Source organism: Scaptodrosophila lebanonensis, unplaced genomic scaffold (genome assembly GCF_003285725.1).
Source record: "Scaptodrosophila lebanonensis strain 11010-0011.00,11010-0021.00 unplaced genomic scaffold, SlebRS2 tig00000085-arrow-pilon, whole genome shotgun sequence".
In the NCBI taxonomy this organism is placed as follows: Eukaryota; Metazoa; Arthropoda; class Insecta; order Diptera; family Drosophilidae; genus Scaptodrosophila; species Scaptodrosophila lebanonensis.
The window spans coordinates 1,906,205-1,922,078 of record NW_022060564.1 but is presented as its reverse complement, the minus strand read 5'-3'; the positions used below and the strand labels follow the sequence as shown (position 1 = coordinate 1,922,078).

Here is a 15,874-nt window from a genome sequence, read left to right as displayed (position 1 = left end):
TCGAAACGCCATAGCCCCCCATTGAAACCCAATGCGAGTTAGTTATAGTTCGATTCGGCATTTTGTGTACTCGTATTGTTGAAAGCGGTGGCATTTGAGCTGCTGCTGCTGTAAACCTAAAGGTGGGCCATGGAAAATTGAAAGTCCAACTTTTGAGTGGGTGCACTCGGTAGTTGTGTAAAGCTGTAAATGCGGAACATACCAACCAAAACTTTTTAATCAGTGTAGCTTAAGAGTTAGGCGCATTCGAAAAGCTGGTGATCCCTTGCCATAAATGCTTTAATTACTGGCATGCCAAGGGGCAATTATTATACCAAATATGAATATATGATTGGTAATCCCAGCTTATACATGAATGGATTTTTAAAGGCTGACCTTTTATGAAGCAAATTAATGCCGATTGTTATTTAAAAGGGAAAGTTTAAAATATGAAGACTTATTTGAAGGCGTTCACTAATCTATATATGTATAATAGTTAAATATATTTAAATATATGCCAAGGATAACTTTGTTGCATTAAAGCAATCACACAACTGGTGATGCTTTTTTTCAGCCCCTCATTGGGCGCCACTTTGTTACATTTAAAGTGTGCAGCGCTTCTATTAAGATATCTGAACTTGTTAGAAGAGTAATCTCCTAGCTAAGCAGTAACATCTGTAGCCGCATCAATCTAATGATGGGCGAAATGGGCATTGGTATTAAATAAAGTGGTGTGTGCTTTGTGCAAACCCAAAACTCAATCAGCCCCAACTCACGGCTCCACTTAGGGAAGCAGTTTACTTTAACTTTATCTGCGTGCCCGCCTGCCCTGCTCTGGTTCATTACAACAGTCGCTCGATTTGACTCATCAACGGGAGCAGCAGCAGCAGGAGAAAACCGCATCATCGTCGCCCCCTTTTGCCCTCCATATCTTTCATCGTCTGTTCTCGGTTCTCGGTCGTCTGTCGCTGTCGCTGTCATTGTCAATGCCTTGCGTGACATCCATGCACGGCGGCAAGAAGGAAGCAAATTAAATTTTATATGCTTGTACTGTCTGTGCGCGCCAGTTTTTCGGTTCTTTCTGGCTTAACCAATGCAACTGTTTTCCTCTCTGCACGCACTCGCGACTCCTTGTTGGTCTCTTTACGAGTATATGCACAGACACCCGGACTTACACTTATGTATGTGCGCGAGTGTATTCCCCATTTTTGGCAGGCCCCATTTTGTCCCGACACGCAAATAAAAATCGCATGCGAACACGCGAATAACAAGCAGAAATGGCGCGCTTACATAAAAATGAACTGAGCCGGACTGAGGAATGGGTAGTGATTCAATACGGGTTAAGGAGTAGGCAATGGCCTGCTGTTCGTACTCCAACGATTGTGTGGGAGGGGTGGGGGGGAGGGGGGAGGAGGACACATGTGGAGTTGCCAGGGCTGGGCATATATTGCGTGAACTTTCCGTCGCGACGCAATTGTAAAAACGACGGCCTTAAATGCCTTAGCAGTTAATTAAATGCGCTACTTATTTGTGTTGTCATTGTCGCTGTTATGTGTATGTGTGAGCGTATGTGTGTGTGAGGGCTTATCTCTGGTAGCATCAGATCGCCCAGCTACTTTTTATAACTGCCTTCACACGCCGTGCTCGTAATGCATATAATTAAGCAGACCTGCCTACACACTTCACTGGCCGTTCGGCTCTCCCTTGCCATTGTTGTTGATGCATTAAATAATAATTAATATTTTTATTTTCGTGTGCTATGCCACCAGCAGCCTCTTCATTCAAATGTGATCAATAGCTGTCACTGGTCAGGCGCACGCTTCTCCACATACCAGGCTTATAAATGCCAGCCACTACCTTTCATTTGCAATCTAAATGTGGCACACGTCTCATGTCTGCTGCCTCCTCACTCCTACTCCTCCCCCTACCACAATCCCTTCATAATTATCTATGCCCAATGCGTCGCAGGCGATTTCGATTTTGGGCTTGAGCTTGGGGGGCTCTGTTTGCTGTTCTGCCCACCTACATAGTAATTATATGTAATTATGTGATTTTGGGTAATTATTGGAAAATTTCTTTGACTGACTGTCCTGTCCTGCACGCGTGCTTCTGTGTGTCCTGTTTTTCCTACATTGTGTAAATAAAATGTTAGTGAATCAGTAAAACGCACGAGCGACCACCAGCTATCCAACGATCCACATGCATTAGGCCCGGGGTTTGTAATTATTTTGAGTGCCTGGCCTGGCAAAACACTATTTGTGCTTAATGTCGCTGTTGTTTTTAGTTGCTGCTGCCTGCTGCCGTCTGCCTCTGTTTTCGATCTAATGCAATTGTTTTGTATTTGTCTGTGTGCTTAGTCGCAATAATTAGCCGGTGTGCAGGTGTTGTTTGTTTTAGACAGACAATTTGTTTAGCTTACTGCATGTAATGGAGACAGTGTTTGTGACAGATGTTTTAAGAGCTGACCCGAAGGCAGCTTCGCTTCGCTCCCTACACTTTCTACACTAGCACATACTTTTCAAAGTCAGACACAAATCCATGACTCAATACTCCCTTTGACTTTGACATTGAAAAACTGTAGCACACATTGCCAGTTACAGAAACTAAAGCCGACCGCCCCACCCCAATCCTCTGAAAAACTTTGCTAAAAATAACCACAAAAACCAACTGGGAAGACAAAGAGAAAAGTGCCTGCAAAACGAAATTATGTTTCAAGTAACTCAATATCCTGCCACTGCCAAAGTTGTCGGCTAACCCCAGGCAACAACAGCACAGGGAAAACTTTAAATTTACCGCAGTTTAAAAACACTCACACCCAAAAACAAAGCCATTGGGAGCATAAAAACAACAACAAACAGTTTGTCAGTCGTTTGTCTGCGTCACCGAACCGGGCAGAACACGGCAATGACACGTGAGTGTGTGCGACGTGTAGGCGATGTCTCGTGTTACCAGAGGGTCGATCAATGTGTGCTGCACTCTTTTCCAGGAATGTCTCTCCAAATATGCATATATATAGTACGTTTGTAAATGCTTCTCACTAACAATATGTTTACATTTTTTGTTCCTATTTTTACAGAGGGCATTGTTTCGTACAGCATACCGAAGGGCGTACAACGCGGCATGGAAGTGGACCTGTCGGACAAGACATACGATGGCAATGAGCAGGGCGATCGCTATGTCGATGGTCTGGGTCAATTGGTGGATGGCCAAAAGGGCAAAGATAATTTCCGCACGGACATACACGGATTTGGCAAAGGTGAGTACAAACTGCTTCTCTGGAAGTGCAAAGCGGCATTTTGAGAAATCTAACTGACCGCAAGTAGAGCTTTTCTCTGCGCCCCAAACTGGGCGCCACTTCGTCCTCAATTATTAAGGCACCCTTTAATTGCCAACAATATAAAAGTAACTAAACTGAAAGTAAAAGAGCCAGTCCTCATAATTTGTGGGCCCCGCAGTGGGCGCCTATTTGACTGCAGCATCCTTTGAAAAGACTTTAACCCTCGAAAACAATAACTTTTGCGCATATATTTTGCATGTCAAGGCACTTCGTAAAGCTTTCCCTTTAGCCCACAAGATTTATGGCAACAGAGCAAACTGATTAACATCAAATAATTACAAAAGTTCATCGCCTGCGCCCCCAAACCGTGCGCTTCGCCGGCAGAAAAAAGCATAAGGCCCCGGCTACCTAAACTTTCGGGCATGCACAGCAGTGGCGTTCACTTCATTGAACATTGAAAATGCCGACCGGGCCAAAAGTTTTTGCTGGCAAATAATTTGCCTCAACAATAAACAAAATAAATAATAACTTCGACTATTTGCTGGGGAGGAGCCGCTCTCCCACCCCACACTTCCAAGCCAGAGGCACAGTAAACCTACCCGGAATTCAACTATGCGACGGAACAGTCGAGACGCCGTCTTGCTGTAAAAATGTAAACATTATGCATATTTGATAATTTATGGCAACACTGGCATTCATTTCCGCCCCAAAACGGGCAAAGTCCGAAGCAACTTCTTCTTTTTTTCGCCAATTCGTTTGCAACGCATTTTCAGTCTGGCAAATGGCCAATAATCGAAATTATTGAAAAGTTTGCAATGCGAAATTTAAGTAGAAAAGTTCGCAATCGGAGCGAAGGGCAGGCACATGAGTGAGTGAGACAATTAGACATGCAGTCGGCGTCCAGAGCCAGACAGACAAAGGACGACGACTACGACAGTTGAGCTCATAAAAACCTTTGGCCAAGTTTGCCGCCGAAATGACGCGCAATATGACGTTGCAGGCAAAAAGTTTTCGAATGGCCCCCAAACCCATGATTTCGATTCAAACTGCCAGTTATTGCCATTGCTGCCTCTTTTACGATTATTATTATTATTATTATGCGCGTATTTTCGGCTTATTTGCATGGTAGCTGAATCGATATTGGCCATGGACTCTGAACTGTTTGACTTCCAATGAGCTCTATTGATTTTGCTCCATAGAAACTAACCCCCGAAAAGGCCAACATCTCCAGCTGCCCACGCCCCCACGTTTTTTGGGGGGAAATTGTGTAATTTGTGCTTTGCTACTTGTTTGCGGGCCAACCAGTTAATATTGCATGACCTGTGAGGCGACTTAAATATTTCCTGCTTACGACGAATCGTACCTATTTTTAGCCCTAAGCTGCTCACGTAAAAGGGACGTCCCCCCAAATTAGGGAAATTGCCGCACTGCCCCGCTAAACAAACAGCAGAATAGCAGCAGCAGCAGCAGCGGCAGCATAAGTACAGAAAAAATGGCTTAAATGTCGCGTTACTGGCCATAATTTCTAGTTATGAGCAGTCAGCTAGTAGCTAGCAGCAAAAGGAGGGCCGGTGGGTGACTAGGGCCTTCCTGCCGTGAGCTTTGTTTGTTTTTGGCTGCAACCCCCATTGCCCATCGGACTAACTCGGAAACTGACTGCAGTGCATGGGTATGCGACCTGCGGTCGTCGCCTCTAGGCTTAAAGAGCTCAACATGCCAACACATATTGCTGCAGCATATGTGTGCGAGTGTTTGGACTATTGATTTTTTCTAAGCATACACATATATATTTATATAAGTATGACAGCAGCACTACCCTCAACCGACAACCAACAAGCCACAACCCCCAGACCCCAACAAACTAAATGCCTTCACATTTTATTTCAGGTTATGAATGGATTGGTTGGCGCAACGACACGCCCGGCCTCCTAGGCAAACCCGTTGAAATTGTGTTCGAATTCGATACGGTTCGCAATTTCAGCGCCATCGTTTTGCATACAAACAATATGTATACCAAGGATGTGCAGGTGAGTGAGCAAAAGCGTACCGGGAATCCATGTAGAAACTTGATATAGTTACTAAATGGTATAGGGAGTGCCATGGAAACAATTGTTATAAGTTGCGAGGAGAGGCTAATATTGCTTATTTCTTCAAAATCCATTACCGAAAATTATATCTCCATATATTCATGATAGCTGGCTCCCAAAGTGAACAGTGATGTTTAGAAAATAATTTTTTTTTGCCGGCCAATACATACTGCTTGTTGTAGAAGAATAAGTGTTTAACATTTTTGTGTAGAATGTGAATCTACCTTAACAGATTGTTGTTAAGATAAGGAATTAACCTATAAATAGAAATACTATAAATTGCACAATTGTCGAGGAATTTCAATAGATGATCAATATATGATAAAAGTGGAATTACTTGTTCAAACATTTTTCAAAACATTCTATCTTTGATATTTTAAAAGTATGATCTTCTTTTAAATTCTGCAATCATTTAAAGGTTTAAATTCATTTCGCGCGAAAATTTAAAACTGGGCCTCTAGATTATATTAGAGCACTACTTTTTATTACCACTTACAATTATGTGTTCTTTTTGGAGTGCCACATGAATTGTTTTGAAAAATTATGTAAATTTTTGAAGCAAAAGTTCCAGCATATATTTACTGTGAATGGAAAAACCTTTTACTTTTCTAACCCTTATAGGTGGTCCTACCACTTAATCTTATTTATTTTGAAAGAAATTTTTTATAACGTTCATATCAAATCTGAATCTTATTTACTTTCAAACCAATTTTTTATAACTTTCATATCCAATCGAACAGGCATTTTCACAACTTTTGATGAGTTATTCATTTATATAGAATTGTATGGCTTTTTATTAAAATATATTTGCCATTTACAGGTCTTTGTGCACGCCAAGGTCTTCTTTAGCATTGGCGGACGTTACTTCTCCGGGGAGCCTGTTCAATTCTCCTACATGCCCGATACCATAATGGACCATGCACGCGATGTGACCATCAAATTGCATCATCGTGTGGGCAAATATTTGAAAATCAATTTGTATTTTGCTGTCAAATGGATTATGCTGTCGGAGATCAGTTTTATATCCGGTAAGTCGTAGCATATAAAATGCATAAAAATTGCTCTGAAAAATTGCCAGAAAATTGCATTGACAAAACGATGGGAGAAGAGAGAAAAAAATGGAAAAAATTGAAAAAATTCACATGGCAAAGTACGTACAAATGCATTTTTCAGCTTCATTTCACTTTCAAGTATGTGACACTCCAATACAAAATGCAATGCATTACACTTAACATGCCCAAGATGCGGCACAAAACATTTTCCAACATTTGGCTAACAACAATGGGACAGGCGAGATAAACGTTGTCAGAGAGGAAGAGAGAGGGAGAAAGAGAGAGAGAAGACCTCTTTAGTGAAATTTGTGTAACACGCACGTAGTAAACATGTTGGTTTCTTGGTTAAGGGAGGAGCCAGGAATGGGATGGATGGGTAGTCAATAAAATACCCAAAGCATTGCCAGAGCGCTATACAAAACCGGAATGACAGAGGCAGACTTAGTGCTAAAGTAAACAAAAATCTCGGGCTCAAGGGTAGTTGGCAGAGATCTTTACCCCCCCTGCACTACACAGCATTCCTGCCGCTATGGATATCCCCTACACATTATCCATTGAATGAGGCGGCAGGCCAAGCATGCGATGCATTTTCCAGCTACATTTCCTATGAATGCCGAGCGTGCCTCTGCCGTGGCCGCCTGACATGCAAGGCCCGATTAAATTGTACCAAGTGCAATGCGAACTAGGATTTGGGCATTGGGATTTCCGTCGTCTCGATATGCATTCGCATACTGGCAACTACTTAGACAACAACAACAACGACAACGACAACATAGAATATATTCATGGCATGTTTGTTGCCCCGTAGGGGTAGAAAATTACTTACTGGGCGACAACGCTGTTAACATTTCTGTTAAAAGTCCAGTTAGGATGATCGACACGCCGGTCACTGAACCATCCGATCATTTATATTCATTGTATTTGGGGATGATTGTAAATCGAGTCAAATCTTTATGCCTTGTTTTGTTTGCTGCGGTAGGTGTGAAAAGCGCGAGGGGAAAAACTGCCAGACCCATTTGATTGATGAGTCAAATAGAGCGTGCCCTATGAATAGGGATTTGTTTGCAGATGGCAGCAGATACTGGACGAGGAGGGCTGGGGATGTGCGTTCGTTTAATAGTTTCATAAAGGAAGTTGCCTATAAATCTGTATATCTGTTGGGATTAAATAGTTCAATTGAATGTGCATGTGCGCGTAAGAAAGTGGGTTGAACCATGACTGGAAGAACAGCACAGATTGGAATAAAGTTTGGCACCCTTCTCAGCTCTTAGGGGAATAATTTCGCAGAGATTTTTATTTTTAATTGTTCTAACACAATATTGGTTTAAACCTTAAATAAATATTCTTTGAGCATAGTTTGAAGTCAAGCAAATATAATGCCATTCATGAGTTTTATATTCCCATCTCCAATTCAGAACAAAATAAATTAAAATTAAGAGTAGAGTAAGAAATCAAAAATCTATGTGAATCAATTGATTATTTCCACGGCTTTGTGTTCTCTATACATCATCTCTATATACTCTACATTAAAGCAGACGTACAAAAAATGATCTTTAAATGTAGAAATAATCTGTTATAATCTCTGTTCGCTTATTGCTTTCTCATCTTGAAAACCCTTGCGACGAATTGTCAAGAAGAATGCGACTAAGAAGGTTAGGATTAAGATATCAGAAATAAGTTGCAGATCACTGAACAGCGGTGAGAGAACGCTTCTCAAGCATGACAAAGCTGTAATAATAGCCGGGTATTGTTAGTTGTGTTGGTTTGTGTGTGTGACACAATACCGAGCGGTTCAAGGATATCAAACAAACCACAAAAAATGCCGAACCACATGCTGCACTTTCGCTGCATTCGAGCAGGGACAGGGGAAGGAATGAATTCCTAGCCACAGGCAGGCAGCAATTACACGACAAGAAACGCATTTGTCACGCACCAGAGTTGTAGCTGAAACAGCTGTTTTGGTTTTCGTTTTTTTTCGGTGTCAAGGCGCACTCAAGAGTTGAGAAAAATATATATATATATATACAGAGACTCTGTAGAGGCCGTAGCGACGACCCCAGCTACCTCAGCTACCACACGCTGAGGCAACTAAAAAATCTAGGGTAAGGGTAAACAAAAGAAACGCACGTACTGTGCACAGCATCTTTCAAGTGTATGCGTATATTTTTATCAGGCAGTGTAGAGATTTAACCCCAATTTGTGAGATTTGCTTGCGCTGATTGCTGTTGTGCTTTATGGAGTTATATTTATATTTTAAAGGCTTTTGAAAAATACGAGTACAAAAGCAAACCACAGAAGGAAAAAAGGAGGACAAACACAATGCCCGACCCTGGGACTTTACAAAGCGAATTAGTTATAAAAGGCACATGATGACAACAAAGCAAAAGACACGCCAAAATAATAAATGCAATGATAAAAGGATATGCGGCATATTTCCCATTACCACTACCAACGATTTCTTTCCCCTTTCCTTTATTTCTGTGCGTCTGTGATAAATGTGGCACGAAATATTTTAATTATTTTAAACGTTTTATGACGACCACAGAGAGATGCGAGATATCCTTTTTTATATATATACACGTAAGTAAGTAGGCATGGGAGGAAGCGCCAGAGTGAGAGACGAAGGAAAAAACACGACACAACCGAGTGCCAACAATAAGAGGACAATGGCAATGTCGAAACAAAAGACTGCACAACTTTCACAGGCATGCCATTCCCATCATCATCATCCTTCTCAACGTCGCGTCGCCGTTGCCTGGACACCCGTCCTGGGGCTTGCATTGCTGAAGAAACTCAACGCTAAGGGGTCTGAGAGAGTGCCTAAGAATGCGACATAACTCAAAACAGCAGCCAAGGCAGCCAGCCAGCCAGCCAGCCAACCAACCAGCCAGCAGTTTTGCCAGCAACTTCACACAATAATTACGCCATTTACGGTCTAGAAATGGGGTCACCCACTCAACGCTCTGGCTAGCCGGGAGCATTTCGACTCAAGAGGGAGAGGAATGCTTAAAAAAGCTGCCCATACCATCCTATTTTTGTTTTGTTATGCCCTCAAGATGTTAGCAAAATAAATGACAACACTTGGACGGACCCAGTGCCATATGTTGTAGTTAGGTAGCATATCCTCATTGCTTGACGGGGTGGTATGATGGGGAAGACAAGCCATAAGCTGGCTATTACAGATCAAAGTGAAAGCTTGATGACTGAATTCAATGAGCAGGTGTTGGTGGTGTACGTAGAAAAGCCATAGCCCCTGGCTAAGGGTTGCCAAGCCTAAGCTAATAAGCAGCATTATGGGCGCATTTGTCAGAGGCCTGTGGGAAATCAATAGAAATTCCAAACTAAACAAACGGAATTTTGGATAAACTTAAAGACACCCTAAAACTGGGCAGAGTTCTACTGATTTCAAATACTATTGTACCCCTCTTACAACATCTTTCTATTATAATGCACTATCTAGATTTAAATATGTGCCTTACACACTATCATAACTAAAGATCTATACGGTATTTTTGTGTATATTAAGCGCTTCACACAAGCTTGAGCACTCCGAAAACTATAAGTAAAAGTTGGGCAGCGTCATCCCAAGCCATAACTATTATAATATGCCATTTCTAATGATATATGGGTTTACCAAATTGCATAAAATCATTAGAAATGCATGCATATTCAAAAGGCGCGCACACCACGTGCTGTAAACAAAAGCCTAGCTTGCCACTCAAAATTATGCAGCGCCCATAAAGAAATCCGACATCTGTATATATTTAGTTATGCCCACGTTCCCAACGCCGATTTAGAGCGTCTTCAAAGCGCAACAGCAGTTGACAGGAAATGAACACGTTAGACGACATACCCGACTGAAGGGTGCCACAGACTTACGAGTCTGTATGCGTGTGTAGGTAATGGTAGCGAGCGACCCACTAAAGAAAGCGTAGCGAAACAATTTAAAGTGGAACGAAAGGTGTAAAGAGCAGAAAAAATAGAAATGTAAAGAAGTAGGAAAAAACTAATCATTGAAGCGCAGCTGTGTGATGTGTTGCGGCACTTTTTGAAGCTGGAATTGAAATGGAGTGATGCACTCGGCAAAAAAGATTAAAAAACCACGAACTTATAGCAAGTTCTAGAAAAAATATTTACAATCTAAATTTTTACTAAGTATATGCTATAAAGAATTGGTACAGGTGAAGAAACTTAGGGAATCCATTCCAGCATATATTGGTATTAAAATAACCGACAAACGTACACCATGAAATAATAGAAATAATACAAACTAGTCTGAGACAAGCTAGAGATCTTCCGAGGTCACATAAGCTCAGGAGACTTAGGAAATTTAAGTAACGAAATATACATATAAAGGCTGAGTTTAATTTAGAATGATAGAATGACATAATAGCGCTGTCAAGCTTCACATTCTGGCAAGTTTTTAGAGCTCTATTCAAAATTAATGAGTTCATTATGTTTTTAGAGCTCTATTCTAAATTGAAGAAAACTCTTAATTTACGTTTAAAATTAATCAACAAATGAGAAATGAATAAACGTTGTTCTCAAATTTATAGAATTTCTGAAACATTTCTGAATGTTGGTTGATTTTTTTTAAGTGTAACTGAGTCGAATGAGAGCGGCGCCTGCTGTCGCTAATGCCTGCACATTTTAACTGTTTTCTTCAACAACTCACTCTTTCCTTCTCTTTCCGTGCACTCTATATATTTTTGCAGTGCCCGCCATGGGAAATTTCACAGACGAACAGGAGCAGCAGCGCAATAATGCGGCCGCCATTCCACAGGATACGCGCGAATATCCGCTTCAGAGCAACGACTATCAGCACAATCATAACAAAAATAAAATGAACGCGGCTGGTGGTGGTGGCGGCGGCGTTGGCGGGGCGGGTGTGTCGGCTGTTGGCGCCGCTGGTGGCGCCACCAGTGGTGGCCACAACTACAACAACGGACCGCAATGTAAGTATACAAGTAGCAGTACTAGTAGCGTGAATGCCAAAATTCAATTAAAAATTTTTAAAACAGCACACTAATTATTTAGTTTAAAAATATTTACTTTTAATTTCGTCGTGTGGCCGCGACGTCGGCGGCGGCTTTGACAAAATTTTCTGTTGCATGTTAATTTAACCGTTATCCTTCTTGGCTCCACTTTACAGTAATTGCACCACGGCCCATTGATCAGGAGCCGAACGAGGCGAATTTCATTGGCGTTGTTATTGTTGTACTAACAACGATAATTATCCTGCTGGTGGCCGTTATTTTGTTCATCGTGTCGCGCACGAAGCGAGCGCGTGGCAGTAACGTCCTCGATGCATTCCAATATAGCTTCAATCCCAACACTCTGGGCGGCAATGTCGACAAGCATCGGCCCAATGGCAATAGCATTAAGGTAAGTTCGCAAGGTCTCGGACTGTGTGTGTGTGTGTGTGTGTGGAAATGTGGATATGGTCAGCATGACTGACCAGCACGTCCATTTATTATGGCTTTTTCTATATATGTAGGTGTGTATGTGTGTGTGTTTGTGGGAGTGGACAGCCTGGCCAGTTGCAATTTTTCCTTCAAATTTCCACATAATTGCTCAATGTAGCGTAGCGTTTCCACATTGCTTGTGCCCGTCTACGTGAGCTTTGCACACTTGAGATGGCGGCGGCATTTATTTTATTTCATTTTATTTAATACAACTTTTCAGCAGCTTTTTAACACACGTACTCCAACAGATTGGCGGGGGATGAAATTTAAGTGCTGCTCGGTAGCACTGCCCGGGGAAGTGCGAGAATTTAATCTTGGAATTTGGTGTAAAAGTCGTGCAAGTGGAAGTTAAAAACTTGAGCTCTGAAGTGGCTAGATAGGGTAGATCAACTTCAAGAAATCGAATGCGAATGGAAAGAAGAGTTCCTGAAACTCAGAAAAATTCGCTAGAATTTTTTATCTTTAAAATAAAGTGTACAACACATCTTATTTTCAAAGCATTCTTTCAGTTTTCTTGCCCCTGTCTTATACTTTCCTAGCTTCTCTTAGACTTCAGTTGGGAAAATCTCACATATTTATTATTTAATGCTTCCCTTAAAAAGTAAGCGAAATGATTAATAGATTATCTCTTTAGTTAGAAAATATAGTATATCTTTGTTCATAAAAAGTTGGACTATACGAATTTCTTCAGGCTGGATCTAATTGAAATCTTCTTATTAAAATAAACAAGCCATATGTTTCCTTTAAAGATAGTTATTCTCATAGTAAAGGCTTAAATAAATAAATGATAAATATTGATTAGCAATATACACTAGAAGCTATATAATGTCGTTCACAATTAGCGTTGAATAGGGCTGGTAATGGATCTACTATTCCCTCCTATTTATAAGAGTTGTGGGGCATTCTTTTCATTGTAGTAGTATGAGAATAAGAATTAATGGCGGGAAGTAGAAAAATTGCGACTGTTCCCATTCCATCCTTTAAATATCGTTCACTTACTTAATTGAATGCATGCTGGTGGTATCTATGAAATGTTTATGCTTTTACTAGTCGCTTGATTAAACAACAATATTAATTTTCTTTTTACACATTTCTTCTGTCCACCACGTACAGGCCAGCGTCGATGACAACGACTCCATTGGAAAGAACAGTCTCTACCACGAGCCCTTCAATGTGAATATGTATACCAGCGGTGTGAATGGCTACGCAGCGGTTAATGATTTACAATGTAATATGACGCCAGACTATACAGGTGTGTATGCGAATTGTCTCGCCCCACCTACCACCCTCTGTCCCGCTCCGTCCCTTCAATTCCCCCATGACCGCAAGCATTTCCGTTGCGAGCCATAAAATATGGCGCCGGCAACTAATGCAAATAAATTTTTGTGGCTACATCGCCGACGCCGACACCGGCACTCGCCTTTTTGCCTGACTAAGCGAAATCCTTTTGCTTTCCATTCTCCCCGCTCTCTTAGATGTGCCCGAAGGTGGCTATGCGGTGCCCCACATGCAGGACTACATGCCAGCCTCGAAAATGGCCAACGCCGGCGGTGGCTACGTGAATGTGCGACGCACGCCACCGCCACCATTGAGCAGCATTTTCCCTCGGCCGCCGACTGTGCCGCCACCGCCCATGGAGAAGTATTATGCGACCACGGCCATTTTCAAGCCCATCAAGGGCGCCGGCAGCGTCAGCAGCAACACCAACACCGTCAGCAGCGGAGGCGGTAAGAGCAACCACAGTCAACAGCCGCTGGATCACAGCAACTACGACGATGGCATGGGCACCATGAATTCCCAATCTACGGCGCCCATGATCAATCCGTATAGCAGCAGCGGAAGGGAGAACAGCAGCGCCGCCGCCGAATTCCAGCGCGCCAGGACTTATAATTTCCGCAGCTATCCCGATAATCTCTAGTTCGAAGCTTCACTCAAGTTGGCAGCGGGCCCAGCGCCAACAGCGACTGCAGTGCGAGGAGAGGGCAGCGAGGGCAAAACAAACGTGGGCAGCACGCCGCGTGCTCTTAGCGTGGTCAGCACGATGCCCAAGAAGCAGCATCTGAGTATTGCCAACACAAATAATGCCGCAACGCTCTCCGTTAAGCCCAAATACAGTCTAACGCTGCACAACAACAAATATGCCGGTAATGGAAAGCCCTTCACTCCAAATTCCACAACAATGCGCGACAATCAGCAACAACAACAACAGCAACAACAACAGCGACAACATCTGAAGGCATTGCGCCTGACACGCGATGCAGTGACGGATTCTCTTGTCTCCGATTACAAACGACCGAGTGGACTGTCGCCGACAATGGCGCTGGAGGACGATATAGTGGGCGTGCATATCAATCGTAATCCGCTGAAAAGTGCTGCCAATGGTGAAGCTTCAACAAATCTAACGATAGCAACAACAACAACAAATACGAACACGAATACAAAAACGAAAGTAACTGCTAATGCAAATGCGAATGCAAATGGAAATGGTAATGGAAATGGTGTTATTAGAACACAAAACAACAGGCTGTGGTATCATTGATGAAAACCAAAAATTGATTGGATTTGAGGTGAGTTTAAGATTGAAATTTAACATTTCTTCAAATTAAATCCAATTTAATTCTGTTCGAATGAGGAAATCAATTACCCTGTGGGATTAAATAAGATAGAGTTATATTTCTGATAAATAGCTATATTAAGTTTTAGCTTTGCAGAATTAAAAATTTCAATATATTGGAATTACATTTTCATACAGGTATCATTTGGGTCCACATCTCCTTAAATTTAAATTCGAACTGGAATTTGCAATTTAATTAGTTTAAATAAATGGCTTGGATTTGGAAGAAAATTAAATTGTTTTAGGCAAGATATTCCAAACAAGAAGAATAAAAACTAACTATAAAAAATGTATTTTTTAAAAAATATATAAATGTCAAACCAGTATTACAATAGAGATATGTGTGTTTGGGATTTTTCCCAAGTTGATAAAAGAATTTAGAAGAGCAGAGAAAACTTTGGAGTAAAATTTCAAAGCACTATTAGGTGTAAAGAAATGCAGATCCCAATTAGATGTTTGGGATATCCCAAAACTAATAAATTTTACTCGTAAAACGGCCAGACAGGCAATTCTACAAGTATGTCCAAATATAATTTTTTTCTTCAAAAATGTCTTTTCAAAGCTTAGCTCTACAATGCAACACATTTGAATGCATATTGCTTGCATGTGAGATCAAAACTGTACTATTGGTTAGCGCTAAGCTATAGACAATTATTTTTAAAAACGAACAAATAACTTTTTATAATAAAATGCTAAGTCGTTTTAATTCCTTTATTGTAACCACATTAACCCTTTACCCCTTCATTCTTTGTACTTGCAGCGCTGAACTCTACAAGGACATGCCAGAAAGAAAAATTACACGTTAGAGCTAAATGTTAGTACGTTGACCGCCAGTGTGCCCTCACAGTGTTTGTTGGGAGGGCACACGGCGACAAACAAATTAAACCCACTGAGCAAAAATGTTGAATTAGCAACATCGCCTACAAACTTCAAGTAGCGCCGTACATGAGCAGAAAATTTGCCAACGAATACACGTAAACAGCACCCTGTAAATAGATATGTATCAATCGGTAGTTGAAAGCATATATTAAACATTAAAGCAAAACAAAATGAAGAGCTGAATTTTAAAAACAAAAACCGATAAGAAATGGGCACTAGTTTCTCATAGACAAGATGCAACTGCAAACATAAAAGCAAAAAAATATTAAAACGAATTTAAGGTCTAGCATTTAGCAACACAATTTGTTTATAAAACGATTTAAAAAACGAGATGAGAGTAAAGTAAAGGTAATACATATATTAGCTATAATGAAGTTCAACTGATTTTTAGTACCTTTTCCGAAAATTGCAACTGCAACACTAACTGTAAATGCCTGTAAAACGTCTAGTACTAGCACCCCGCCCCTTCCACCCACCCCCAAAAAAAGAGAGAGCCCCCCACACTACTTAAACCCACTGTA

At 41.4% G+C, this 15,874-nt stretch overlaps 1 protein-coding gene across 1 annotated transcript in view; it reads left to right on the top strand.

Annotated features, from left to right (window-relative positions):
* The window catches only part of LOC115626345, a 53,139-nt gene extending 37,588 nt beyond the window's left edge, over positions 1–15,551 (top strand). The window contains 8 exon segments of the mRNA XM_030521694.1: positions 3,056–3,235; positions 5,144–5,283; positions 6,164–6,371; positions 11,111–11,350; positions 11,548–11,780; positions 12,974–13,112; positions 13,336–14,427; positions 15,235–15,551. Of these exon segments, the coding sequence (XP_030377554.1) occupies positions 3,056–3,235; positions 5,144–5,283; positions 6,164–6,371; positions 11,111–11,350; positions 11,548–11,780; positions 12,974–13,112; positions 13,336–14,399 (2,204 nt within the window). The 3' untranslated portion in view covers positions 14,400–14,427; positions 15,235–15,551.
* Positions 15,552–15,874: the final 323 nt, after the last annotated feature.